The 26,461-nt window shown below is 38.4% G+C and overlaps 1 protein-coding gene across 1 annotated transcript in view; it reads left to right on the top strand.

The window, feature by feature from the left end:
* The window catches only part of ATG10 (autophagy related 10), a 61,780-nt gene that overhangs the window by 443 nt on the left and 34,876 nt on the right, over positions 1–26,461 (top strand). Inside the window, exons 2-3 of the mRNA XM_069001477.1 lie at positions 1,711–1,836; positions 6,006–6,125. Coding sequence (XP_068857578.1) covers positions 1,723–1,836; positions 6,006–6,125 — 234 coding nt within the window. The 5' untranslated portion in view covers positions 1,711–1,722. The remainder of the gene's footprint in view (positions 1–1,710; positions 1,837–6,005; positions 6,126–26,461) is intronic.

Below are 26,461 nucleotides of genomic sequence, written 5' to 3'. Positions count from 1 at the left end.
GGCAGAGGCCTGGAACAGCTGCCCAGGGAGGGCCTGGAGTGTCCCTCTCTGGAGACATCCCCAGCCCAGCTGGACACGTTCCTGTGCCACTGCTCCAGGGGATCCTGTCTGGGGCTGGGCAGGGGCTTGGGCTGGGTGAGCTCCAAAGGTCCCTTCCAGCCCCAGGTGTGCTGGGATTCTTTACAGCTGCCGATTTCTATAAGCACGCAGCTCTGCTTCAACCCTGTGTGGGAGCTGTGCACTCCTCACGTTTTCCACTAAAGGTGGTTTGCAGCCCGTCATCGGGGCTGGGGCACTTGGGGAATTGCAGAGGCACCTGCACTGTCTGTTTCCTGCTTTTCCTGTTTCCTGGCATCCAAGACGCACAGAGCAGCAGAGCCTTGGGTTAACTGCTGTTGGAAGTAAAGTGTTTCAAGTGCTAATAAATAATTTTTGTCGTGGGCAGACAGGATGGTGATGTGACTCAGGGTCAGATACTGAAAAATAATGAGCATTGCATGAGGTGCTGTGTCACTTGCATTTCTTGTTAAGGAGAGGTGTGATCTGGTTGTAATGGTTACAGGTTATTGTTGTGATAGCCACTGACAGGACAAGGGGAATGGCTTTAAACTGAAAGAGTAGGTTCAGAGTAGATAATGGGAAGGAATTGTTCCCTGGCAGGGTGGGCAGGCCCTGGCACAGGGTGCCCAGAGCAGCTGGGGCTGCCCCTGGATGTGTCTAAAGCTTGGTTGGATGGGGCTTGGAGCAGCCTGGGGTAGTGGGAGGTGTCCCTGCCCATAGGACAAAGATGAGCTTTATGGTTGCTTCCATCCCAAGCCATGCTGTGATTCAGTGATTTGTTTGTGGTGCTGCAGTGCTGCCTGATGTCCACAAACACATTGAACCAGCTCTGTTTATGACACATCCTCATTGAAATGGATGAGAGGACAGGGGTGCAAGTAAAAATAAATTCTCTGAGAAAAATTTTATCTTTAAAACCTTGGGAGAAAACACTTTGAGGGATAGGGAAGGTTTTGAAGCCATATTTTTGGGCCACAGAGAGCTGTGCAGCACCATGAAGGAAACACACGTTAAAAGTGCAGCTCTGGGCTCCCCAGTACAGGGAAGACACCACCATACTGGAACCAGTCCAGCAAAGAGCCCCGAAGATGACTAAGGGTGTTTGATATACAAGGCAAGGCTGAGAGAGGTGGGATGAATCAGCCTGGAGAAGAGGAAGGTCAGTGGGATCTTCTAAATGTCCATAAATATGTAGTGGGAGGGAATAAAGAAATGGAGCCAGACTTTCTTCAGTACTGTGCAGTGACAGCACAAGAGGCAACAAGCACAAACTGATAGGGAAATGTTTCCACCTAAACAGAGGAAAAAATATTCACTGCTATGGTAATTGAGCTCTGAAACAGGTTCCCTAGAGATGCTGTGGCATCTCCATCCTTGGAGATAATCAAAACCCAAATGGAAACAATCCCCAGCAACCTGCTGCAGTTGACACTGCTGTGACCGCGGGGAATGGACCAGACAACCCCCAAAGGTCTCTTCTGCCGTATCCATGATTCTCTAATGGAATCGAAGAAAAGTATTTGTTTTTTTTAAAGCAATAGGTTTTTTTTTCTCTATGCTTTTTTGCTTTACTATTCAGTTGCTATAAATTAGTGAAATTTTTTTGTGTTCTTTTTATCTGCCAGCACTAACATTCAGTTTACTCCGCAGGTATCCTGCAGCATGGCAGGTGAAGAAGACTTCTTTTTGGAGGAGAAAAGATTCAAGCAGTACTGTGAAGACTTTGTTAAACATTCACAGCAGATAGAAGATGGCTGGGAGTGGAGAACTAGCAAGGTAAAACAATCAGAGTGTTAACTTTTAGAGACCCTTGGTGCTCTTTTTGAGCTGTTGACAACCACCACAAGCTGGAACATCCTTTAACAACACACGAAACAAATTTTTCACACAGCTGGTCTGAGACCATGATAGTGCATAGGGTTTAGGCCAGTGCATGTGTTGAATGGGCTTGTGGATCTCTGAATCCTGGCCAAGCTATCAAAACCCTTTTTCAGCTGTGGGCAGGACCAGACCACGAATGTGAATGTGAAATTCAAGCCCTCCTACTCTGGGCAATTGCTCGTGGTTTTATACCCAAGGCTCACTTTAACCCTCTAGGCTGAAACAGCACATAGCCTTTATTCTAGATCCTTGGCTTAGTATTTTCATTACAATGCCTGCCAGTTGCATACAGCAACCAGAAGTATCTGCCACTATTAATGATCAGTTCTCATTATATGCTGCTTCTCCATAACTTTCAAACCTCTACAATAATAATTACATATTGTTTCTAGGTCATTAATCAAAATTTTAAATAGCACAGGGCTAAGAGTAGTCTCAAAGGACCCCATTAGAATCACTTCTTTCATGATGATTTCCCCATTTTTTAAGTTACATTTGAGATCTGTGAATTAATAAATTTTCATCATATAGCATGATAAGTGTGGGATTATTTTAATTTTTTTTTAATCTCCACTTGTGGAATCAACAGATATCTTAGGGAATTCTGAGCATGTATTATTTCAACTTGTATGTTTATCAACCAAACCTGTCTTTTGAAATTACACTGACAAATTCTGTTTTCTTTAAGAAAAATGCATTTACTGTATGTATTTTTTCATCTACTGAATTCTCTATGACTTCTGTTAGTTTGCTCAGGATAAGGTCAAACTAATATGGGTATAGGTACACAAATTAGCCAGTATTTGTATTATAGTGTATAAATATGTATTAATACAGTATATAAAGATGTATTGTTAGAGTATATGAAGACATTGATACATGCTGGCTTTCTCCAGCATGTAGGTTTTCATGTTCTCTTTTCTGTGTATTCTTTCTATTGTAGAATTTTTTTTTTTTTAGAGTTTAATGGCCTTAGTGGTTTCCCATGCTTTCATGAATTTTGGGGAGTAAAATCATGCTTTTTCCAATGTATGCCATCATTTTGTGTATGTAGTTGTACATTTATATTTGTAACCCTTTCTTCACAGACAGTCAGAATTTCAGTAAGAAGGAGAACCTTGGACTTAGATTTGTTCTGTTTAGGAGTTTTTAAAGGAGTGCAAATATTAGCCAAGTGTTACAATGCACCCTTTCTTACAGAAAACCATTTGAAACTTTAGATTTCAGTCCAAGACTATATTTGTGAGGATTTGTTCAACAAAGAAAGATGCTCTGAGCCTCTACTGGGAATTTAATACATGGGTCAAAGTCTGAACTTTCTGTGAAATAAGAAGCTTTTCTGGAAATAGCAGAATGAGATAGATTTTTGTTCTCATATAAAAAAATTCTAAGAGGGTTGTTTTCTTTTTTTAATGGGCCAAGTTGGCGACTCTGTGATTTCAGTGTGTGATAAAAACCTGGCCATGGAGACCATCCATTTATAGTGTGGAGTCTGGGAAGAAGGCTTTTCCTCAACAAGATGTCTCATTGTCTTTTTGCCTTTTTTTTTTTAACCAGTATATGTGTTGTGGGTAGTTTGGGGCACTCTTAATTTTGCTGATGTAATGCACTTGGATCCCATTCCTCATTCCTGATGCACGTGAATAGACCCATTGATAGCAGTGAGACCACACAAGTGAACCAGGCTGGTAGAACTGTGTTCCTGTGTTCCCGTGTTTTCTGTGGAGATTAAATTTAGATGATGAAATACTCATTGTTCTGGTGGAGCTGGCTCTTGGTGCACAAGCTCACATGGCCCAGGCAGAACCCTGTATTTATAGCTGTAAGTGAAATGTTCTAAATGATGTTATTTTTATAATGTGTTTTCTTGGTTTGGGTTTTTTTTTTTCCCACCGGAAGAAAGCCGTAAAAAAGCCAGGAGCACCTCTACTGCAGGAGCTGGTGGAGCTGAACTTGGGTGGTGCCATTAGGGATGGGTAGTTAAATCTTGCTGTGGCAGTCGAGATTTTACTAAAGCAAACGAGTCCCTGTTTTCTCTCTGCTTTTTGTTTGTTTCATATTTAGTGAGGTTAATCCAGGTAATCACACCGAAAGCTGCACTAGTTCCCTTTTGCTTATGATACAGCTGCAGTAGGAAGGGATTCCCTTTGCACATTTGTGGGATCAAGGTTCTGGCTAAAGCTTTGATTGGTAGGGGTATAGAAGTGTACAGAGTCCAAAACACTGCCGAGTGCAACGGGAGGGATGCTCCTCCTTCCTGCCTCCTGTGACACGCAGCTATGAAACACAGGGACTGCTGGCTCCAGGTCTCCATCCATCCATCCACCCATCCACCCATCCATCCATCCATCCGTGTTTTCTCATGGTGCTCACAGAATGCAAAGGCCGTGAAGATTGACTGCACTCCTTTGGGGGGAAGAGCCGGTTCAGGGAGCTGGAGGCTCTGTCCGGCGGTGCTCTGGCAGAGCTTGCTGTGCTGTGGGGCATTTCACCTCTGTGCGTGGCTGCAGTGCTTCCTCTGCTGCTCTTAGTGGGACAAATATCTCTGCAGGTATCTTTACTCCTGCTGACACTGTTGGGAAGCTCCACGAGGAGATACTTGAGAGGAACAAGTAGACACTTCAGAGGGTGTTGAGAGTGAAAGAAATGGATTTTCTGTCACCAATTTAGGCTTGGTTTTTCTTTCACCATTCTCTGCACACTGGATTCCTCCATGCACAGGCTGTACTTGGCTCTGCAGCCAGGACCTGCAGAAAATTTGGTGGGTTCATGCTTTTAATGAGATTTATTGAAAAATAAGACATGCAGTAGGAGATGTTGTGAGCAATGTAATTGCCTATGGTGTTGTTCATGCTTAAAAATCAATGGAAAAAATACATGTAGAGAGCATTATCCTTTTTTTTATGTGTGAAACATGATCAGAACAAAGTAAACAGGTAGCTCATAGTAGATTTTGGAGGTACATATAATCTACAGTGTCTTTCGAAAGAGAGATCTAGTGTGTTAGTATAAAACCTGTGATGGTTTAAAGGTCAAAATAAATGGCATAAACTGTCAGCAATGACAGATTAACCAAAGACTTAAATCATAGTTAAATTTGCAGTCTTGTCAAGTAATTTAATGCTACGTTAATGAATTTTGTAGCGAGACTGTTTTGAATAGAATCCTTTTTCATCAGATGTTGTGCATATGCTCTCTGTTTGTCTAAAATAAAATGTAATGAAACAGCTAATAAACCCCCAAATTATTTGTTTCCTTTGAGAAATAAATTCTCGACATGCAACTACTGTTCTTTGTGTTCTGTACATGCTTTCTCCCTTTCAGAGTGTGTCTGTTATTAAATGTTTTCTCTCCTCTTGCTTCTAATTAAGAAAAATAAAATGTGCAGGTAGATAGGCCAGTAATGCAGGAAAGCTCCTAAACCTTTCTTCTGCCACTCTGGAATTGTACAAGGGCCCTTTACAGTGGACTCTGTGGCCTGGGAAGCAGAATGATAAAATGGGAACGGCAGAAGGCACAGCTTCATCTGTTTTCTCTTACATTTGACCTCAGAGGTGATCAAGAGAAGGAAACAAGTTGTGACTCTGCATACATAAATTCTGAAGTGGTTTTGCTTTGTTTTGCTTTCAGAACTTTGTAAAGTTAGAGGGGGAAACACAGCAAAACCAAACCATCCTTGCAAGAGCTGGGAAGTTAATCCTGGCGTGAATGCATTGAAATAGGTCAAAATCATTAATAACTCCTTGTCTCTTCATCACCTTGGTGCACTGCCTTCCTGTTCTTTGGCACTTATCCTGATCCCCAGGGAGCAGTTGTCTTATTCCATTAATAGCTGTATTAAACTTTATTTTTGCTGTTCAGGTCTTTGACTTCCTTCAACACCAAGAACTGGTGTAAACTATCTGTGAGAAGGTGCTGAGGAGCACTGCAGTCATCGGTACCTATAAAAAGACTTGGAGCCTGTGCCTAAATACCATGCTCTGTTTATTTTCTAGAACAGTGAAGGCATTTACCGTTTTGGTTACAGAAAATTTATTTTTTTCTTTCTCTTTTTCTGAACACAGGACCTTGGTGATGGTTATCTTAGTAAGACACACTTCCAAGTAAGAAATAGACACATCCCACCTGACCTCGAGGAGAAAAACAATGATAACACTGAACCAACGTTATTTGCACATGTTGAAGTAAGTACAGATTTTTAAACTCAAGTGTTTATAAAATAAACAATAAAATCAAAAAGCACTATGCTAGTTAGTCCTTCCAGCAAGACTTCAGATCTGAAGTTATCAGTGGCTTTTAATTAGTTATCCTACAGTTATAGGAGGACTAATTAATACACCTCATTGAGGTGTATAGCTGTACTGGTGATGAAAATTGGGAAGAAATGGAAAAGATTCCAGCATCCTTTATGTAGGTGTTATCCTCGTAGGATAATATTTCTTAGCATGTTGATTCACTAACATTAAGGAATTTTTTTGTGTGTGTGTGTTTGGAAAAAGATTAAACATCAAGATTTATTTATCTTGGAGGTAAATGTTCGTTAAAAGAATTAAGGAAACTTTGAGGTTAATACTCATTTGAAGAGATATTTATTGAATAAGGCTTTTATACTCAGTGGCTACTTTTCTACTGTGGAACTGACTTAAGAGACTGAGCAATTCTTTGAAACTGGTGGCGGGCAATGAAATGGCCTTGGTGTTCCTGAAGGAGAATAAACGTCTTTCTTCCAAAAAATTAAAACTGTTCATTAAACTCTGGTTGGTCTGATCTGAATAATTATTTGCTTGTTTGAGTCTGCATTAGACCTCCAGATTATTGACTAATCAGGATATAAATGACAGGGATTCCCTCCCTTGTTATGTTGTTACCATAAATAAGAAAATAAATCTTGGATTATAATAGACTGAAAGCAATGTATTCTGTGTGTTATTAGCTATTGAATAGGTGGATGTGGTATACTTTGCAGTTACCTTTTTCTGCAATTCCTTTCCTTTTTTCATCAGCACTCTGATTGCTTTTTTCCCCCCACAGAGACTCTGGTACATTTAAGACTTTTCTGCTCTGAAATGAGTATTCTTTTGGCCTGGTTTCTGAAGGAAATGGCACTTAAAACAATTGTGCTATTAGTCTGTGATACAGTCATTTCTACTGATTTTTGAGCTCACTCACAGGTTTCAGCTGCATTTTAAAAAGGGATTGATATCTAAGTCATTTAACGAATAGCTGAAGCATTTTTCAAGTTTTCCCTTATATTGAATTCTGTTACTGTAAAAAGAAGGCTGATATCAGTGCTTCAGGGGTTGTTATTTAATTGTCACTAACAACAGTGTTTGTATACTTCAGTCCTGACTTGTAACAGCAGATTACTGTTTATATTGAAAATTGCTTTTGATGACTGTGACCTTTTTTTTAATAATGAATCAAGTCTTCATTACAGAGTGCATTTTAAAAGAACATCTGTAAAAAGCTATTGAGTCCTTCTTCTGGAAAGAGGGTGTCAGTTATAGAAAATGTCATAGAACAGACTTCAGAGTCTCTAGCATACTGAAATGGAGTCTTAAATACACCACAATATTATAATAAATAATACCCTGAAAAAAGTTTCCAGGCCAAGCTTTGTGATTTATCAGGATACTGAAGTGATTAGTCTTTGAGATATTTTGAAAGATTTCTTTGTTTTGAACCACAGTAATGTGCAGGTTGGAAGGAGCCTCTTTGAGAAGGAGCCTTTGTACCTGTCGTGTAGGAGCAGTAAAGATGAAGAGTGAAGCAAGAGAAAGGTCTTAGAAAATTATGGAGGGTAAAAGACCATAAAAAAAGAATTATTTTTTTCTCCCAAATATTCAGTGCTTAATAGAGATGATGTCAAATTTACATTCTTCATTGAACTGAAGGGTAACCAGACTGTTAAAGTTATTTAATCTATCAAGTAGGAAAATGAAATTTGCTATGGATATGTAAAGTAAAGCTGTGTGTTTAACGCTAAGAAAGATGAAAATGGTGACTGTAGAGGGGTTACATTTTCTTCAGCACAGTAGTTCCTGTGTAAGATGCATGTTCTTTTTCACAGATAGTGAATGCAGGAGACCACTTCATCTCTAATAGCAATCTGTTATTTAAATAGGTGTTGGGTTTTGGTTTATTTTTTTAGTTTTAATATATGTTGTACCCATAAATCATACAGTATTATGGAATTACTGCAATGTGTTTGAATAAGTTATTGAAGTACATTCTGATGAAAAGCAAAAGTTGTGGTCTTGGTAGTTTCTTCTGGCTATATACATTCAATATTTATCCCTTTCTCTTTTTTTTTAACTAATAAATTTTATTTTTATGTATTTGGAGTTTAAAGAAGCTCTAAATAAGAAATTAAACCCATTTTGGAAAAAAATAGCCATTGACTGATAGTTGCATATTTCACAATTTTCAGTTCCAGAATTACTGTTATGATCTTGATTTTTCTATATTGTGTCTCTGTTATTTGTATCTTCCTGGAATATTTCCCTGATCTCCCCCAAGGTGTGGTAGATACAATACATGTGCCTGTAATAATATAATTAACTAGGAACAGTAAAAAAGGAAAAATATGGAAATTAAGATCTAAGTAATCAACATTCATAGTTAGGAACAGCCATTGTTGACAAAAATAAAAAAACTCTGTAGTGTGGAATATGCCAGGGCATAGGAGGCCCGAGGATTTTCCTGTCCTCATCCTGGAAATCCAGTTCAAAGGTTAGAAATAGAACATTAGTTTTGGCAGACAAGGTGAAAATTCAGAGGAAAATCAGAGACAGATTTTTGAAGTTGGGTGAAGTTACGGGAAAGTTATCCATAGTGAGGATTTAACTCCTGTGTAAGTGATTGACCCCAAGACACATCGAGAGGGGGTGATGTAGAATAAACCATAAATATATCCTGTTGTAGTGGGGTGCAGTTGGGATGATGAAACTGCAGAGAGGCAAAAATAATATTGTTCTACTCATTTTCAGTCTCTGAAGAGACACTGAAATCTAATGATACAATAAAGAAAATACACAAATAGTCTGAAGTAGCTTCATTCAAATACGAAATCGATTATCAGTTACGATGGTATCAAAAATGTGCTAGTCTTATGGGATGTACTGGTATCTAACCAATTTACTTGGAGTTTGTTTCACCTTATTGATCAGTATGGACAGTTAATGTTTCCCGCTTCCCATCTCATTGACTGGTATCTAAATATCAGGAGCCTTCCTGGTGAAGGAGTGATGAATAACTTCATAATCTGGTCTTTTCCACAGAGCAATCTGTATTGTGTGCTGGTTCCATTTATACAAGTTGTGTTTTCATCTGAAAACCAAGAATAAAATTCTATGTGGGTTTCTTTCTGCTTATTTTAGATATCTGCAATAGAGAGCTTGTCACTTAGATCTTTGTTTCAGCCTGAGGAGGTAAGAAAGCATTTTTGGGTATAAATCAGTTGACCTATTTTAGGTGTCTCCTCTAAGAGGAGTCTAAAAGTGTGTGTTTTTCCTCAGGGGTGATCAAGGGAAGCTACACCGTTAACCAGGCTGTAGGTGCCTGCATATTGCCCTGTGAGCCCCATACAACAAAATGTGGCTCTGGGCCCCTGAGAGCTGTGGGAATTTGTGCTGGTGACTTCACTGAGGCCGAGATTTCACTTTGGTGGTGAAGCTCATGCTTGGTTGAGGATTGTGTTTTGTAAAGTAGCAACTTACAGACGGTTTAAGCAAGTCTGTCTTTTTATACTTGGCATTGTCTCAGTTGTCAAGCTGTTTGTCTTAACGAGGTGCCTGGGGATCCTGTCTTAGGCAGACCCTATTTGTCCATTTGCCATCCTCCTAGAAAAGGATTCACGCTGTTCCTCTGGTACACTATCCTCTGTTTTTTGTGGTTTTAGTTTAATCAAGATGTTTATTTCAACATCCTGATTGGTAAACAGAAACTACTAATGACATGTGACTGATGATAAATTTTAGGCCAAGTTGGTTGAGGATGCCCTTCTGACCGGTGAGATCAGATTCAGTCCTTGGATATGAGCTGAAGAGCCATAAACCTTTTAGAGTCTCTTCCAATAGAATAAAAATAGCCTGAGATGCAAAGGAAGGGACAGATAGAAACACAAGGGCGCCATTTGAAAATTTTTAAGTTGCCATTTTGTTCTGGTTAAATTTTTATTGAATCAGTTGTTGTCTTTCTGAGCTGCTCTGACTTCATGCCAGCTGAGTGTCATCTGTACTTTTCCACAGACAGCATAAATCTTGTGTAACCACCATAAAGCGTTCTGGCTAATTCAACAACAATCTTCAGTATGTATTCTCTCTTGATCCAAATCAAATCTGTCCTCTCAGGACATCTGTCAGGGTCTTTATCAGTGAACATGGGACTGTGTCTTCTTTTCTGGCAAGGACAGAACAGTTACATACATTACTGCATGAATTGTTGATAAGGTAAAAAATACTGTGCAAGATTCAAAGTGAAGGTAGTTCTCCTGCCTCAAAGAGCTTACACTCTAAAAGAGTAAAATGGGAAAATCTGGATTCACTTTATGCATTCTTTTTGTTTTTGTTATTCAAATAGCCCAAGGGAAGCAATAACTTGGAGTAATAATTCTCAGTGTGTGGTTTGTCTCAGCTCCTCTGGGTATTGCAGAAGAAGTGAGTCAGCATGGAACCATTCCTGGAGCTGGAGCCACTGCCACTTTGTACGGGAGTGGGCAGGTTGGGAATGCTGAAAGTCTGTTCATACCTGATACTGCCTTTGGAAAGTGAGCGCTGAACCCCAGCAAACACGCTGGCAGCGTTATGCGTTTGCTGTATCGTGGGCTCCACCTTTGCTGGCAGCTGTTCATGAGTGTTAGTGAAGATCTGCCTGATGGGGGATGTGGGAACGAGTCTGACATCTTTCTTAAACATCCTAATTCCATAATTTGCTGTTCAGCTGTGCTTCTAAGTTTGTAGCAAATAGAAAATTACAATTTTTAGCAATTATTAATCCTTTTTTCTCTAAACACATCCAGTATTTTTACAATTGGGAACAAGCCTTTTTTCTTTTTTCTGTGCAAAAATAAATAAGATGAATACAGTGTAAACATTTGCATAACCACAGTATTTGTTGAATGGTTAAGTGAAAACCCAGCAAACAGTGCTTAAGGAGAGAAATGTAAATACATTTAATAGAATCCGGCACTCACTGCAGGAAACAATGGAAGTACCTTAGCAAAGAGGGAGAAAATCAAGTATTACATACCTAAAACATCAGATTGTAGGGAATGTTTTGGGCTCAAGAGCAGTGGAGTTGCTGATGTACCAGCACCATTTTCAAATGTCATGTCACAGAAATGAAACCCCAATGGAGACCTGTAAAAAATAAGTCAAGAAACCACTTATGCCAAAGAATTCTAAAGTGTGTTGCAAAACACAGTGAAGATCCTTGTGATTTTGCTTAAAAATGTATTAATCTGAAAGTGGAATTAGCCTTTATTAAACCACAGGAAAATATTCCAGTGTGGATTTTATTAACTGTTGTTAATAAAAGGAAATGCTTGGCAAAATAACGGCATTGTTTAGAAATACCAAGGCTGGAAGAAACTTTGGTGCAGGCATTACACCCCTTCCTCGAGCTGGAGAGCCCTCAGAAAAAGAAGAGTGGTGACAGAAGCTACCTGAGTCCCAATCCTGCTTTTGGGCTCCTTCTTTGATGGGATGCCTGAGTCTTCAGGGAAGAGGCTCAAATGCTTCTGCTCCTGTAAAGTTCTGGAGGCACAGGAAGTTTTTGTCTCCCACACACAGACCTTTGTGCATCGTTTTCTGTGTGTCGCGTTGGAATCCTGGCAAATCTTGTTAGCAGTAGTTACATTTAGTTTCCAACAGCTTTGATGACATGCTGTTGGCTTGACTGTCGTTGTGGGTGGTGGGACCCTGATCTGAGTTCTCTATCTTGCACATTCTTTGATGGCTGTTCTGTTTTACTCACTAATAACTTTCCACAAATCTTAGGAAATATATCAAAAGCAAGTATATAAACTAATTATGACGCTTTTGGGAGAGCTGAAGGACTACTTTTTGTGACCTCCAAAAGTGATTCATTTTCTGTTTAGATGTTAGCATGGGGTGATTTCAACTTTTTATCTGCTGTCTTGGTATTCAGAGCTGTCACTTAATATTAGCAAATAAATGCTACATCAGACACAGGAAAAGATGCTCTAATTCAGGTTTGGTAACTGAATGTGACAGTTTAGTTGGAGTTACCGTGGTTGAAGGCGTGATGTCATTCCAGCAGAATGTCTTTCTTCTGCAGTAAATAAACATTCATTTCCTGTGGAGCACACACTGAGGCTGTGGGAAGTGAAGGTGATTTTTCCAGAATCTGGACTTTGAGGAAGCAGTAATACCAGTGACAAAACTATTTATAAGCTCATCCTTTTATCTTGGTGATCCTGTGTTTTAGATATTAAGAAGGGGTATTGTTGTTTTGTTTCCATGTTGTGCATTTTCTCATGACATCTAGAAAGGTGTTTTGAAAAATGTGTGTGGTGGTTTTAGAGCATCTAGACAAGATCAAAATCAGAGTAAAGTATTTACACTTTTTAAATTCTTCAAGTTAAAATTTAATTAAATAATTCTAGTTTGATTTAATGTCATAAATGTACATTCTGGTGGGGTTTCTTTGTGCAGTAAGTCATTTTTATGAGATTGTAAGAAATAATTTTTAAAAATTGTGGCAGAGTGGACTTGAACTGTGGTTGTCTTCCCACAGAAGATGAACTGTGTGTAATTGCATATACGGCTGCAGTATCAGAGATGTGTAGGCCACACAGTCACTCACCTACGTGGGCTGTGTGCTTCCCCTCTCAACTTGATGGGTTAATACGATTTTTTACAAGTCTTGGCGACTCTTCCATCAAATGTTTTGATGCTTGGCATGTCTTGGTAGCTGGGCAAAACATCAGGAGATCTCAGCTTCTGCAGTTTTATCAATGGAAAGGCTTGTGAGAAATTAAAATCTGTTTTTCTGTTTCCAATTTAAAAAATATTACTGCTGTGGTCTTAATAGGAGAGACGGTTTTGAAAAAAGACATTTTTCCCTTGTTGTATTGTTCAACCTCTCTCTCTCCCTCTTCTTTTCTCCTCCAAAAAATGTTCAGAATGATCTGCCATGAATGGAGGAGGTACTGAACTGATGGCCGTGTCAACAGTGTTTGTGGCACATTTGGCCACACCTTGGCTTCCTTTTATGTTATTTAATATATTGCAACTAGTGCATGTTGTGACACAGTACCACTGTGACATTTCCTACACATCGCTGTATGCCTGGGGATAATGGGAATGAAGAATTTGAGGGGGTCTAAATTCCCCAAATTTTATGCATTTTAATATCAAGACATTCTTTAGGATTCAGTAGAACGCAGCTCATACTGGTCATAGTTGTTCAGGGTTGTTTAAGCACCAGGATACGCACATTGCAAAAGGATTTTTCTCCAAAAAAGCACATGCATTGAAATGTGATGTTAAATATCATAGAAAGATCAATGTTAACGTTGTGGCATTCCTGAAAGCAAATCTCCAGTGTGTTTGTAGCAACCTGACTGTGCCAGGTGTAGATAAATTTTATAGATAAATATGCATTTTCAAATACTTAATGACATTAACTCGCAGACGAAAGACACGACACTGTCAATACTGTTTTACTACAACAGAAACAAAATCACAATCCGGTCAATCGTTAGCATTTTACTTTTAATGGTGAACCTCAAAACACTTCATGTTTCCAGCCTTGCGTATATGCCTGCCTTTGTTTCTCTTAAATTAAATTGTAGTGGTTCAATGTTACGCTCTAATTTTCTGGGGATGATGATGCTCATCTGTATGGGAACAATGCTTTTATTTTGGCCAAGTGCCTGTGTTTTTAGCAGTGTCATATGATTATCTTTCAGTGTGTTTGGATTGCTCGCCTGCAGCGCACAGGTCATGTTGGCTCGGAGTGAATATTGCAGATTTAGGGCCTCAGAGTGGCTTCCTGAGAACCAGGCAAAATGGCCAAACTTCCATATGTTGCTGCTTTGTGGAAAATTCATGGTTATTGTCCTTTCAGCTGTGAGGTCCAACTGTGAGTTTTGTTTCCTTCCCAACACCATCTCATTCTCATTGTCTCTGAACTCTCAAGATACATGAAAAAATCCTTTTCTCCCCTTTGTTACAAAGAATGGTTGTGATTTTCTGCTCTGGAAAAAGATGCAGTCTCATACTTCTTTCTTCCCCCTGCATGATAAGGTTTTCCCTACCATAAACCTTTTTGTTACCCTTATTAATCAAGAAGCTTGCACTGCTGGGTGTGTGTTAATATTGTAAATAAAGCGATTTAGCTTTTTTGTTGAGATCAGAATATGATGTTTCTTAAGAAAATTATAGACTTATATTGTGTTATCAGTGTGTGATTTTGAGGTCAGGTCCTTTCTAGATATAACTAAAGAGCATTGAAGTTCAGTGAGACTTAGGAACTTGTGGTGCTGGGAAATGTGTTCTAGAGTTAGAAATTACTTTTCATGAATCATAAAAATAACTTACTTTTCCCCATATAGACCAACACACAGAGAGGAGACACTGCTTTTTTACCTTGTAGGAGTCAAGACTTAATATGTATAGTTTAAAAACGTGTCTATATATAAAGTATGTATATAACATAAGACTTTTCTCATACTGCAGTGGTACTCAACATGATGCTGCCAATGCAGTGTTAAAATTTGGTACTAATGAGATTATGAATGCCCCAATTTCAAAATTGCTATTCTAGTTTACAGCAGAAATTAATTTGGTTCTGTCAATTTATATGAGACAGGTGTTTTCCTGAATGAGCAAGACAATAGATCATTAATACAGAGCACGTTATTTTCACTTGAATTCAGCTTGTTAATGTTGTGTAATCTTTCTGCCCTGGTTTGCCAGGGACTAGTTCAGGCAGCACTTGGACATGCTCACTGACTTATTTAAATGAGACACTCACTTCTACTGAGTGCAAGATACTGAGAGCACATCCTGAGCACAGGGGACCTTTATGCTTGGGAGTGGAAAATACACTTGTGGGCATAAACGGGTGTCTGTAATGGGGAGTATTTAGCTTAATCATGCTTTCTCATGATGATCTGTGGTGGTAGCAATGAAAATGAGTTATTTGAGTTGACTCAAACATCTCTTACCACCATTTTGCTCTGAATTCTGAGGAAGGTAAAATGCCATGCACTAAATAAGATTTAAGTTTGCTGTTTGAAGAGGAAAACAATAAAGTGTAAGAACTCGTTGTGATCACGAGATAGACATTTTTCTTGGATAAGTGATCAACAAAGTTGTGGAAAGGCAGACGTGTCTAGTATGGGAGAGAGAAATCTGAGAGACAAAAGACTTGTGCTGTAGGTCATACTATATAACATAAGCTTTGTGTCCATCTAGTGATTTTTGTAATATGATCATTAGTGTTTCCATCTGTATTTTGTGTTTTTCCCTATTTGATAGCTTGCCAATAAAATTTCTTCCCCAGACAGCTGAACCTAGCTTGCAGACTGACAGGGCACAAAAAAACCCCCCCACCTTCAAAGGAAAGCACATTAAAAAGCTTAGAAATCACCAGAAAGCGTTAACGGCTCTGTTGGCTGTTACACAATGGGATGCAGGAATTGCAATAATGTTCTCTTCCATCTGGTGCCTGCAAACTTGCTGTTTTCGGAGGCATTCACTGCTGTAGCAAACTGTTCACTTATTCATTCTTGTGTAGTTGCCCGTGATTCTTTGGAAAAGACTTAGGTTGAAAGCGGCTCAGTTCTTTGTTGCAGAAGTGCTCAGTGTCAAACATATTACAAGAAGATGTCAGTCCAAATGCAAATATCATCAACTCTCAAAGCCTCTCCGCATGTTGTGTATATTTGGAATGTGCTGTGAAGGTGTAGTCCCAGGAGCGAGGGTCTTGACTGACAATACTTAAAGGAAAGTCATGCAATATCTGTGCCAAAACGTCTATCTCAGGCTGAAATTTCAATTTCCGCTTTAAATTTCCTGGCTTGTGTTAGCTAACATTACAGCCTTGGTTTTCCTTCTTTTCTTAGGATCTGTGTGGTTATTTTCTTTGTTGCATCTGGACTGGTTAATTTTCAGGATGGTGAGATGGCAACTGACTGGAAGGTGTTACTCTGAGAGGGAGGAATGGTTTAAGGAACTAAAACAAGTGAAGACACAGCTCTTATTGCCAGACCATGAGATAAAGGAGTTCATACATAATTTTTGAGCACAAACCATGTAAAAATGTCCAACTCTTGGTCCTCCCTGAACATCTGAAGTAACTATGTTCATACAGTAACACTCTTTGGTGATGTGTCTGTAGTGAGATGGGCTAGCCATCACCTATCATACATTATCCTGCCCCAGAATTTAAATTTGTCTCTTCAGTCCTGCGGTATTGAGCAAGTAAATGGGCTTATTAATAGTTTTCCTGAAAGTATTACAGGAATTCCCAGCATTCTGCCCATTTTAGTTGAATGTTACATAATAATGTACATTTATGGAAATCTTGTGTTGCTTTCAAAAATCGTGAGCAGAATTGGGGTGCGGTGAGATGACCTTGGAAACCTTCATTTCAGCATGTGTACATTTCCAGGTGCTGTACGGTGTGCCTTTGTCTTTTCCAGCTTTTTTCCCGGAAGGCTTTGGTGCTGCCTGCGCTGACGTGACCATGGTAGTTGTGTGTGGGATCTGGCACTGCTATAATTCCATGTGCTGTGGGTGCAGTGGCTCAAATACCAGCCACCAGGTCTGCTCTTGAGGGCCTCAGGGCTTTTAGGATGAAAGCTTAGCTCTCAAAGGCAGGTATGTGGGAGCCAGTGGTTATGCCTCTTTTTGACTCAATTCCTTTGCAAATGCTCTGGAGATCACTGTAGAGTCAGTCTGTTGGTCACCACAGTGTACTTTTGAGGTCGTTTGCCAGTTCTTTTGTGCTTTTGAGTGTCTCTAAATAAAGATCTTATCTGCTTGAGTTCAGCCAGCAGCTGTGCAGATGTGGGCTGGATAGATGGTCATGGCAACCTTCAAAACCAGTTATTTCTTCCCCAGCTAAGTTGGAATTTCAGCTCTGATTAAATGAACCTGAATTAAGTGTCTAGCTTAAGCAAACTGAATTACATCTTCCAGCTTTTTAAGTGCTTCAGTTAGTGCTTGTGAAACTTTTGTTTTCCTTCCTGTATGCTCAGTGAAATCCATACTTCTGGGATGTTGGTAAGTAATACTGATCTTTTTGGAAGGGAGGTGTGTCAGAAGAATTAAGTGTTGTTATTTGGGCCATGCAATTTCCAGCAGTTCTGGAAGCTGAGGCGGGTGTCTGAACTGACCTGGTCCTTGGCAGCAGTGGGTCCTTTGCCTCTCTTCCGCAGAAGCTTCTGAGCACAAGATGCTTGGGAAAATCAGGCCACATAGGCACTTAAAACAGAACAATGCCAATCCGAGTGAGAATCTCTGATTTTGAAGGTGTTGTCTAAGACTTTGAGGCTAAGGCAAAGTTAAGTGTCTTGAGTAGTTGCACAGGTTTGCAAGGAAGAACACAAGAGCTAGAAAAAGCTTTCTAAATGAAATCCTGGAACCAAGTAGGATGCATGGAATATATTTAAACATCTCCTTTGTAGGATTCTTGTCTTTCAGCAGAGTCACGGCATGTGTTCTAATGCATGTTTAATGTATGTTTAATTAGTCCAGTGTTGAAGATGCAGAAGTGCAGTTAAAAATTGAAGAGAGTATTGAGTCAAAATTTTGATCCCATGGTCTGCTATTAGCTAGAAATATTTAGTTCTCAAAAAAAAAGTATTACTACTGCTGTTACTGCTATCCGTTTAAATACAAATGACAGACACTCTAATGAATTTATAATTTTTAAAATATTTCTAATTGCTGCCTTTTGTTAGATGCTTAATTTCAAATTCCCCAGGTCTTGTTCTATATTTTAGAAGGATAGAAACACAGTTGCTGTTTAACATCAGATGTAGTTTTTGTGTAAACCATAATTGCACAAATTTGAATTCTAAGAAAAATGTTAGACATTGGAAGGATGAGTCTGCAAAAGGTCTGCTGTGCTAAGGTTAGCAAGGTATAATACTTTTCTTTGGATTGTGCTAGAAAACCTGTTTTGATCTGTTTTTGTGTGATGTGTGCTTCAGTCTCTGCCCTTACCCCTTCTCAGAAATTCATCTTTCCATGGAGTGATGATAACCACATTTGAGCAAAGTTTTTTAAAGATAATTAAACTCCTGCAAGTTTTATGGAGGTAAGTGGCTGAGTGGAGGACAGGGCATGAAAGTTCTCTGCCTGAGGTAACTTACTGTGTGCCAGAGAATCCACAGGACAAAGGCCTTTGTGAATGTCCCAGCCTGCAGCAAGAGTCCTCGCCTTCCTTGGGCCTAACACTTGATGCAGATCTGAAGGAAAGAAAAATCAGCCAGACTAAACATTTCAAAGTAATTCCAGGTAATTCTGGGCTTACAGTATTTAGCAAGCAACTTGATAAGCAACTTCAAAATATTTTGTCATCTGAATTAGAGGCAATACAAAAAAATAAATATGAATTGATTAAAGAGCTATGCTTGCTTAAAAAAAAAAAGGCTGCTTTTTTGCTATTGATTTCCCCCCCTCTTTTCTCAAGTGGCTGTGCTTTGGGAAGATAGAGAGAGCATTTGATAAAATGTGAGTAAAGGCGCCCTTGTATTCCTGGCACAATATGCAAAGTACATGGATATTGAAACCTTGCATTCTTTGGTGAAGCCCAGCTTACCTGTAGCTGATCAACATCTGTCCCTGTGAATGGCAGATTTAAATGCCTGTGAACAGTAAGGATACCTTGGCAAGGTATTTTTTTTCTCCACTGTTAACCAGTTTTGTGGTATTAGACTTTATTTCCTGCTCCAGGCTTTTACCTCATCTACCAACTCTACTGATTTTCTTTGTCTCTCCATGGAAAGAGCTGCCACAGTAGGATCTCATTACAGAATTTTATTTCAAACCCATCTCTAGAAATACCTCTAAAAATAACTAGACTTTAATGTTCTTTTGTAAAAAAAGTCTTTCTAAAGGCTGAGATAATACTGTGACAGAAATCTTGGTAAAAAAGAAGAAAGAGAAAAATAACATGAGTGGAGTGGTTAGTGATGTTTGTCAGTTAATGTGCTTCATTACCTTCAAATGAAATCCCTGTTCAGGTACACTTAATTTTCTGGAAGGTCTTCTCACACTATTTCAATTAGCTGGTATTGCAGATTTTGTCCATTGGTATTTTAAACTGTTTCTGAGAATTCACTTTGTTTTTCCAAGGCAGCCCTGGATCACAAATCTCATAACCATGTGTAAACACCTGTAGCAGGTGTTTGGTTGTCTGTTTTTTCAGCCAGGTCTGGGAATCTTGCTGTGATGTGCTGTTCCCTTACATGTGTGAAGTCCTTCATAAAGGACAGCCCTCCTCAAAGATGTAAGTAATATGTAATTAAAAAGCATAATCAGTTTTCTTTAGTGATTAAAGAACATTTAATGGCCATGCATGAATAATACAACAAAGTCCTTAAGCAAATCAAATCAGAATCATGTGCCTCAAAGTTTTTTAAATAATAATTATTAAGAACTGAACACTTACACTTTGAGCTGAACTTATTAATAATTTGTAGTCATAGAGGGAGGGAGTGAATGGATGAATAGAAAGAAGTGAGAAGAGTAGGAGGGAAGTGAGCTGATGCAATACTTTGGTAAGGAAGGGGATGAGCCCATTCTAGTACTTTACAGACTTTTTTTTAGCAACTTCTTAATGCCAGAAGTGAGATTGCAAATAGTTTAATTTTCAGCATCAGGAGAGCAGAAGGGTGGGTTTTCCCTGCTTTTTTTGTTTTTTTTTCTTTTCCCCTGTCCATTTTTTGAACTGTCTTTTACTTAAGTTTTTCCCTACCACTGTCAAAAAAACAGATATTAAAAAATTTATTTTCTCTGACTGTAGAGTAGATACAGCTATATTCAGCTGGTCCTGAAGCAAAATATTTCTTCTTAAATAGTATGAAAAATACAGAAAGCTTTTTCAACACTTCTCTCAAAAAATAGGTTAGGGAAAATAGCTGTTGCGAGACCAGAAGTCAGTTTGAGAGGATTTACAACTTTTTAGTTTAAAAAGAACAACTGAAACAAGTTCTGAGTGTGTCACTAATCGGATTTGAAGTCAGAGTTGTACAGTTATTTTTCCCCACTAGTCTTTCGCAAGTGGCTTTTTGATAACTATGGCATTATTAAATTTAATTACTATTCTGGTTATTATTTCTAAAAATGGTAAGAGTCTTTGGCATTTAACAGCTGATGGATTTTTCTCAGCAGTTGTGTTTCTTTATGAGCAAAGCCTGAAACTCTTTCAGACTTGGTTTTAGCATGTAGTAAGAACTACAGAACAGCTGGCTTGAGAAAACAGGCTTGAGAGGATGTATGATTCATTGATTCTGTTTAAAATAAATAGATGGACAATTTGAGTGTTTATGTTTCTTAATTTCCAAAGGGCAAATTTTAATTTCTGGAAAAGGTTTAATGGTTTTGACTGAAGCACACTTCACCTTCCTTCAATCGGATGTGTAGGATAGTCTGAGAAGCAGCCATTCTACCAAGGTCATTAGGGAAAAAAACCAACATTTAGAAATGGCACAAAAGTATAGCTTAGGCTTTTTAGATTCAAGAATTTCCAGAAAGAGAACCTGTTTTATATATGGAAAATAGGTCTGAAAAGATGCTGAGACAAAATACCAGAAGGTTATTTAACCCTGCATATAGCAATATTAAAGAAAGAGAAAGAAGCCCAGGGAAAAGATTGCAGACAAAATTATATTTGACTCTGTTCACCAGGTAAACAGAAATAAATTCCTATTTCCAGTAAAGATTCAGACAAGGTAGGATGTCTGGTGAGGATGGTCTGATGAGTAACTACTGTAGATAGTAGATACTTCAATCAAGAGGGAAACAATTTTTGAGAGGAGATAATGAAGAAGAAAGTAGGAAATAACTTCTACCCTAGAATTTCTGTCAGGTGTCAGAAATCTGTTGGGTTTTGGATTTGCTTATTTTTTTTTCTATTTCAAAAGGCAAAAAGCTATACATTTATTAGTCTAGCATCAGTGGCATTCAAAGTTTTTGAAGGAATTCTTAAGACTTAAGTAAAGGTTGAATACGGAAATAGGATGGAATGCAAGGTGGTGTTACAGAAGGTAGTGGATGTATTGAACCATTACCTATCACTTGGCAAAATAACTGAGTTACAGGACAAAGAAAATTCAGTGCTCCTAATCCATGTAGCATTTAGTAAAACTTTATATCAATGGCCCATAGGAAAGCAAAGCTGTGTGATAATACCACAAAAATTCACCCTCAGACAAATCTTGTATTTCAAGTTGCAATTGCAGGACAGGGAGTAGGGAGAGTTAATGAAATTTGCTGATGGCAAAATATGCGGAGGCATTGTCAATACAGCAGAAGGTAGGAAATTCCTGTGGAGAGAACCAGAGGAGCTCGAGGACTGGCACAACAGAACCAGGATGAAATTTAGTGGTGCAAAGTATAAGGTCATGTACTTGGGGAGTACGGGTAAGGTAATGCCGCTTCAGAAGCTCGTGGCTCATTATCTGGAAATGACTGAGGTGGAGAAATAAATTGATGTTTTAGTTGATCATAGGATTACTGTGAACTGCTCATGGGCATGAAATAAAGACAGGTTTAGGTTCTGTCTGGGTGTTGCTCTCCGACGGAGTTGGTATTAAACAAGGATGTTGAGGACTTGTGCGTCGTGTTGTATGTTTAATTGCAGCTACTCCCGCTGAAATAAAAATAAAGAAAATATAATAGATTTTTTATGTTGATTGGAAAAATCAGATTGGGAAAAGAGAAAAGAGCAGAAGAATTCTTGTTTAGTGTTGAAAAAAGAAAGCCTGAAAGAAGTATGATTTATCTCTGTTAATAGATTGGGCAAAAAAGGTTTGAAATGCCAAGGAATGAAAAAAAGCTCCTTAAATTAAACTATGATGTTGGCATGGGAATTTACAGTTACAAAGTGAACTTGGATAAACTTGTGCGAGAACCAGAGAAGTGAGATGCTGGAATAGCTTTCCAAAAGGAGCAATAGTATCCTGAAGTCTGTTAATTTGCAGATAAAACAATATAAATATAGAAAAAGCCATTCCAGGATGTTTGGTACCTGTGGTAACGAGATACTGACCTTAATCACCCAGCAGGTCCCTTGGCCTCCTGTTTCATAGATCACTGTTCATTTGTGTTATCCATGGCTGCGGTGGAAGATGCACATTTAGAGTTAATGCCTTTGTTTATATGTAAAATCAGATTTTGCAAGGCTGCTTGGAGAGCAAGGAAATCAAAGCAGAGATTGCACAAGAATGAATATTTTCCCTGTGTGAAACAGGACCCTCATCTTTACATGGCTCTGTGATTTGGCCTAGATAAGGGGTCCTGAAAGCCTGGGATCTGATTTTGAGAGTGTGTGATCCTCAAAATCCCTCAGATTTTATTCTTTTAAAAAGCTGTCTCCCAGGTTTTGTTTTCATGTGAAGTTCAGCTAGGAATTTCTTCTTTTATGTCCTGATGGATTAAAGGGTGCTGCAAGGTTAGTAATTTATTTCACCTTTGCAGCCAAGCTTTGTCTTGAAGCAGAGAAAGACTCTGGTCTTTAAAAATGCCATTTTTAATGACACACAATTTTAGATTATTCATAGCTTTAGATTTTTACCTTTTCCTTGGTAATCTTGTTTCCAGCTTTGTTACCGAGAACATAGTGTTTTCCTTTCCTGGGTGGAATTTGTTTTCATTTGTCAGTCATTTGGTGTTGAAAAGGAGCAGAACTGACAGACAGTCTTCTCCAAGGAGAATGTGTTGAAAGCAGCGGGGATGTACAACTTGAGAGAAGTTTGGGGTTTTCTGGAACTCTGCAGGAGTGCTGCCAACTGGAGGGGTCCACAGGCACCTGGTGTAGCTGCTGAGTGGTAGGAAAACACCCTGGCAGTATCTGTACAGAGTGCCTTAGTTGAGGTTTATACTGAAAAAAAAAAAAAAAAAAAAGAAGCTAACCCTGCTGACAGAATTACAGTTTTATGTGATAAAATCTAATACTAATGTGTTCTTTTTAGGTTAATTTTGTCTGAGTGACTCAGACAGTTTGCAGTTGTGATTGGCAATCAATAGCAATAATATGAACACTGTCATGTTTCCTCATGGAAATGACAAGGCTCGGAGCAGACAGTGTAATTGTTTGCTTTTCTGCACAGGTACAGATGTGATTGCCCTGCTCTTTTTCAAAGGAACAAGTCTGTGGGACTAAAGTTATTGTGTAAAGGACCAGGGACAAAGAGGGAAATGTAAATATAAAGTAGAATGGGCATTGAATATGTCATGCTAAACATTGGGAACTCAACAGATTCTAACCTTATACCTTAAAACCAAATTAAAATCTGTAATAACTTTTTTTTCACTTCCTAACATAGTGTATGCTTTTTCATGTGTTCTTGAGGCTTATCTCCATAGCTAAGAATTCATAGCACTATTTTTTTTTCTATTTTACGTTAGCAAAGTTACATATTTCTATCTAGCATCTGAATTTTCCCTTTGCCCGTTCCAAATTTGGCTTGGTTCTATGTCTATTACTTAATATCTGTAATATCAACAATTCCTTTAATGCCTGTGTGGTTAAGAGATAAACCAAGAAAAAATTAGTTATTTTAAGAGCACCTAATATTAATGGGATGAAAGCCACAGAAATTCTGTTGAACCATAGCAAAATGGAGCAAAGCAAATACATCATAGCTGGTCAGTCTGTTTTGGAAAGCTTATTCCAGCCGTGTGTTACACACACATCATCTGTCATGATTTTAAGGAAATATATGTATTTTTAGTTTTTGTTATAAAATTCGTGTTTCTTTTTTCTTTCCTGTGTCTGTCTTTCCTCCAAAGACTGTATAAAGAATTGGCATTTTCTTGTACAGAGGAAAATGTGGGAAAAGAGTTTGTTCAGATGTGTTTTAAGTATGCTTTTGGCACCTGTTTTTGTGATTAATGCTTTTTCGAATAGAAGACAAAATTTGCAAAAGTGTTAACCCTCCCAGTGTTTAAATTATATTTTCAAGTTAAAGATACAAACAAATCTTGCTTTTACTGTTGCTTCTCTGGCATCAGGTTCTGTGACCCAGGTTTACACTGGAAGTTACTTACTAGCATGGTAATATTACTAGTTCTACAGACACAATTGTAGTGTTTTCCTGGGCTATATCTGGTAAAAGTCTTGCACCACCTGAAGAAATTAATAAATTTTGGTGTTGCCAGTTTCAGGTATTACTGCATTCTGTTCCTCAAGGTTGCTGAAAATGGAATTCTTGCTGATGTGGGGGTATCCAGCCTTTGAAAAAAATGTCTAATAGTTCACAAAACTATTTGGCATTGACTTTGTTTTTAAACTTAAGTATTTAGTTCAGACAGTTGTTATTCCTCAAAAAGTTATTTGTTAAATGGTTTCAAAACACAGATTTTACAGTTGCTAAAGCTGTGAAGGTGCCAGAGTGTATTCCAAGGTTGTCTGAGACATGGTTATGATAATGTTGTCTTGTGATTAGAGGTTCTCCTGACCTGTGATGAAGCATCGAGCATTTTTTTTTACCATTTTCAATTGTAAAATTAAACAGTTACTAAATGGACTTTTAAAATGCATAGGTATTTTACCCACTGGATGATTACAGCCTGTTAATACTTGATATTAATTTTGGAATGTTTGGATTTTAAAACAAAGATATCTAAAATATGTGTTGTGTACTTTACTGCCATCCCTTGTTTTCAAGGTTGCTAATGTTCGTAAACAGAACCAGTTTTGAAGTAATTTTGCTAAAATAGCGAGCTGTTAAGTCACTGTTTTTTTTTTTTAAAAATATTTGGAAATACTCAGCATTTTGGCAGTAGGAATCAGGATACCTAAATTATACTCTCTGTTCTGTTGTGAATTTTCAGTGTACGTTTGATCAAAGCTTTTCACTTCTATGTCTCAGTTTTCACAGAGTAGCTCTTGCTTTTAGGGGATACAAGTAAACAGAACAAAATAACTTTGTAAAAAGAATCCTCATACAGAATATTCAGTGAACTCTGTATTGTCACTTTGTATTGGAAAACCTTCTTAAAATATTCAATGAAAATGTTAAGGCAAGAGCTTTACCTTGAATTCCATCACTGCTTTGCAATGTTTACCTTCCTTTCAACTATTCCTATGTTAAACAACACAAACCTCTGTTTATGACTTAGCCTTTCCTGTTGTATCTTGGTCTTCTTGAGTTTATTGCTGAAAATTTTGGCTAATTTTTGTTAAGGGTGGAATTGTAGGATAAGCAAACATGGTGCAGCTTAAAAAAAAGTCATAACACTAAAGACTGTTTTTGAGGATAAAAAACCTCAGGACAGAGCTGTTTGATACTTGTTACAGATGGTCAGCTATCCTTCAAAGTTAGAACAAACTTTATTCCACAGCAGAACTGTGTATAATCAGTATTTAGTCTAGTGGTCTGCATTCCTCTTCCATCCCAAAACTGGGTGATAATAAAAACAAGAAAAATGGGGTTAAATTTCTGTCTAGCTTAATTTTACATGTTTTATGTAGTGATATGAAATATATGGATTTTATTTGAGTATGAAGTGGCTTTATTTTTCTTTTTTTCAGAGTTATGGTTGCAGTTTTAATGAACACTCACTTTTGCGCAGTGCTGTGTGGGTACTGCAGTACAGGTGAGGGTGTCAAGAGAATTTCTGAGTAGAAAATCCATTTTCTGCAAACTCAGATTTTTTTCAGGAATTTGGTTTTCTAATTAGACAAATGAAGTAGTTCGTCTAGGGTCAGATTAGTTCTACTGGAAATACGACAAGGTTCTAAACTTTTCTGAAAGTTTTTTTTTAAGCAGGTTTAATAATCTGCTTCATTGCCCAGCAGAGCTGTATTTTTAAAATGTTCTCCCACTAATGCCGTAATGCAGACTACCACAATTATCAAACTGAATGTCCAGCTGATTCCGAGTGAGCCAGTTCAGATTTATATGGCACACTTTAATTTGGAAATTCTGACATTTTCTCTTTTAGTATTTACCGTCTCGGACCAGAAGGCTTTTTGTCCTGTGAAAAGGGTTCATATTTAACTTCCGTATTGATTAAAGAAAAAGACAAATGTTAAAACACTGGATTTTTCTCGTGGAGTGGAAATGGCAGTATTTGGTTGAACCTCAGCGTTTCTCTGTTCTCGGTGTAAATCACGGCTGAGGCAGTGAGGGCTTGGAGTGCGTGTGGGATCCCTGGTGGCAGCGGGGAATGAGGGGCATTTGTCTTGTGATTTGTTGGGCCTGTCAATACCCGTGTGACAGGGGGAGAGCAGAGCTGAGATCAGCTCGTGGGCAATCTCAGCATGGCAATGCTGTGTTATAAACCCCATTTCCTGCCACGGTTTCCATCTC

Source organism: Aphelocoma coerulescens (assembly GCF_041296385.1).
Source record: "Aphelocoma coerulescens isolate FSJ_1873_10779 chromosome Z unlocalized genomic scaffold, UR_Acoe_1.0 ChrZ, whole genome shotgun sequence".
NCBI classification, from domain to species: Eukaryota; Metazoa; Chordata; class Aves; order Passeriformes; family Corvidae; genus Aphelocoma; species Aphelocoma coerulescens.
This window is presented reverse-complemented; position numbering and strand designations above follow the sequence as displayed.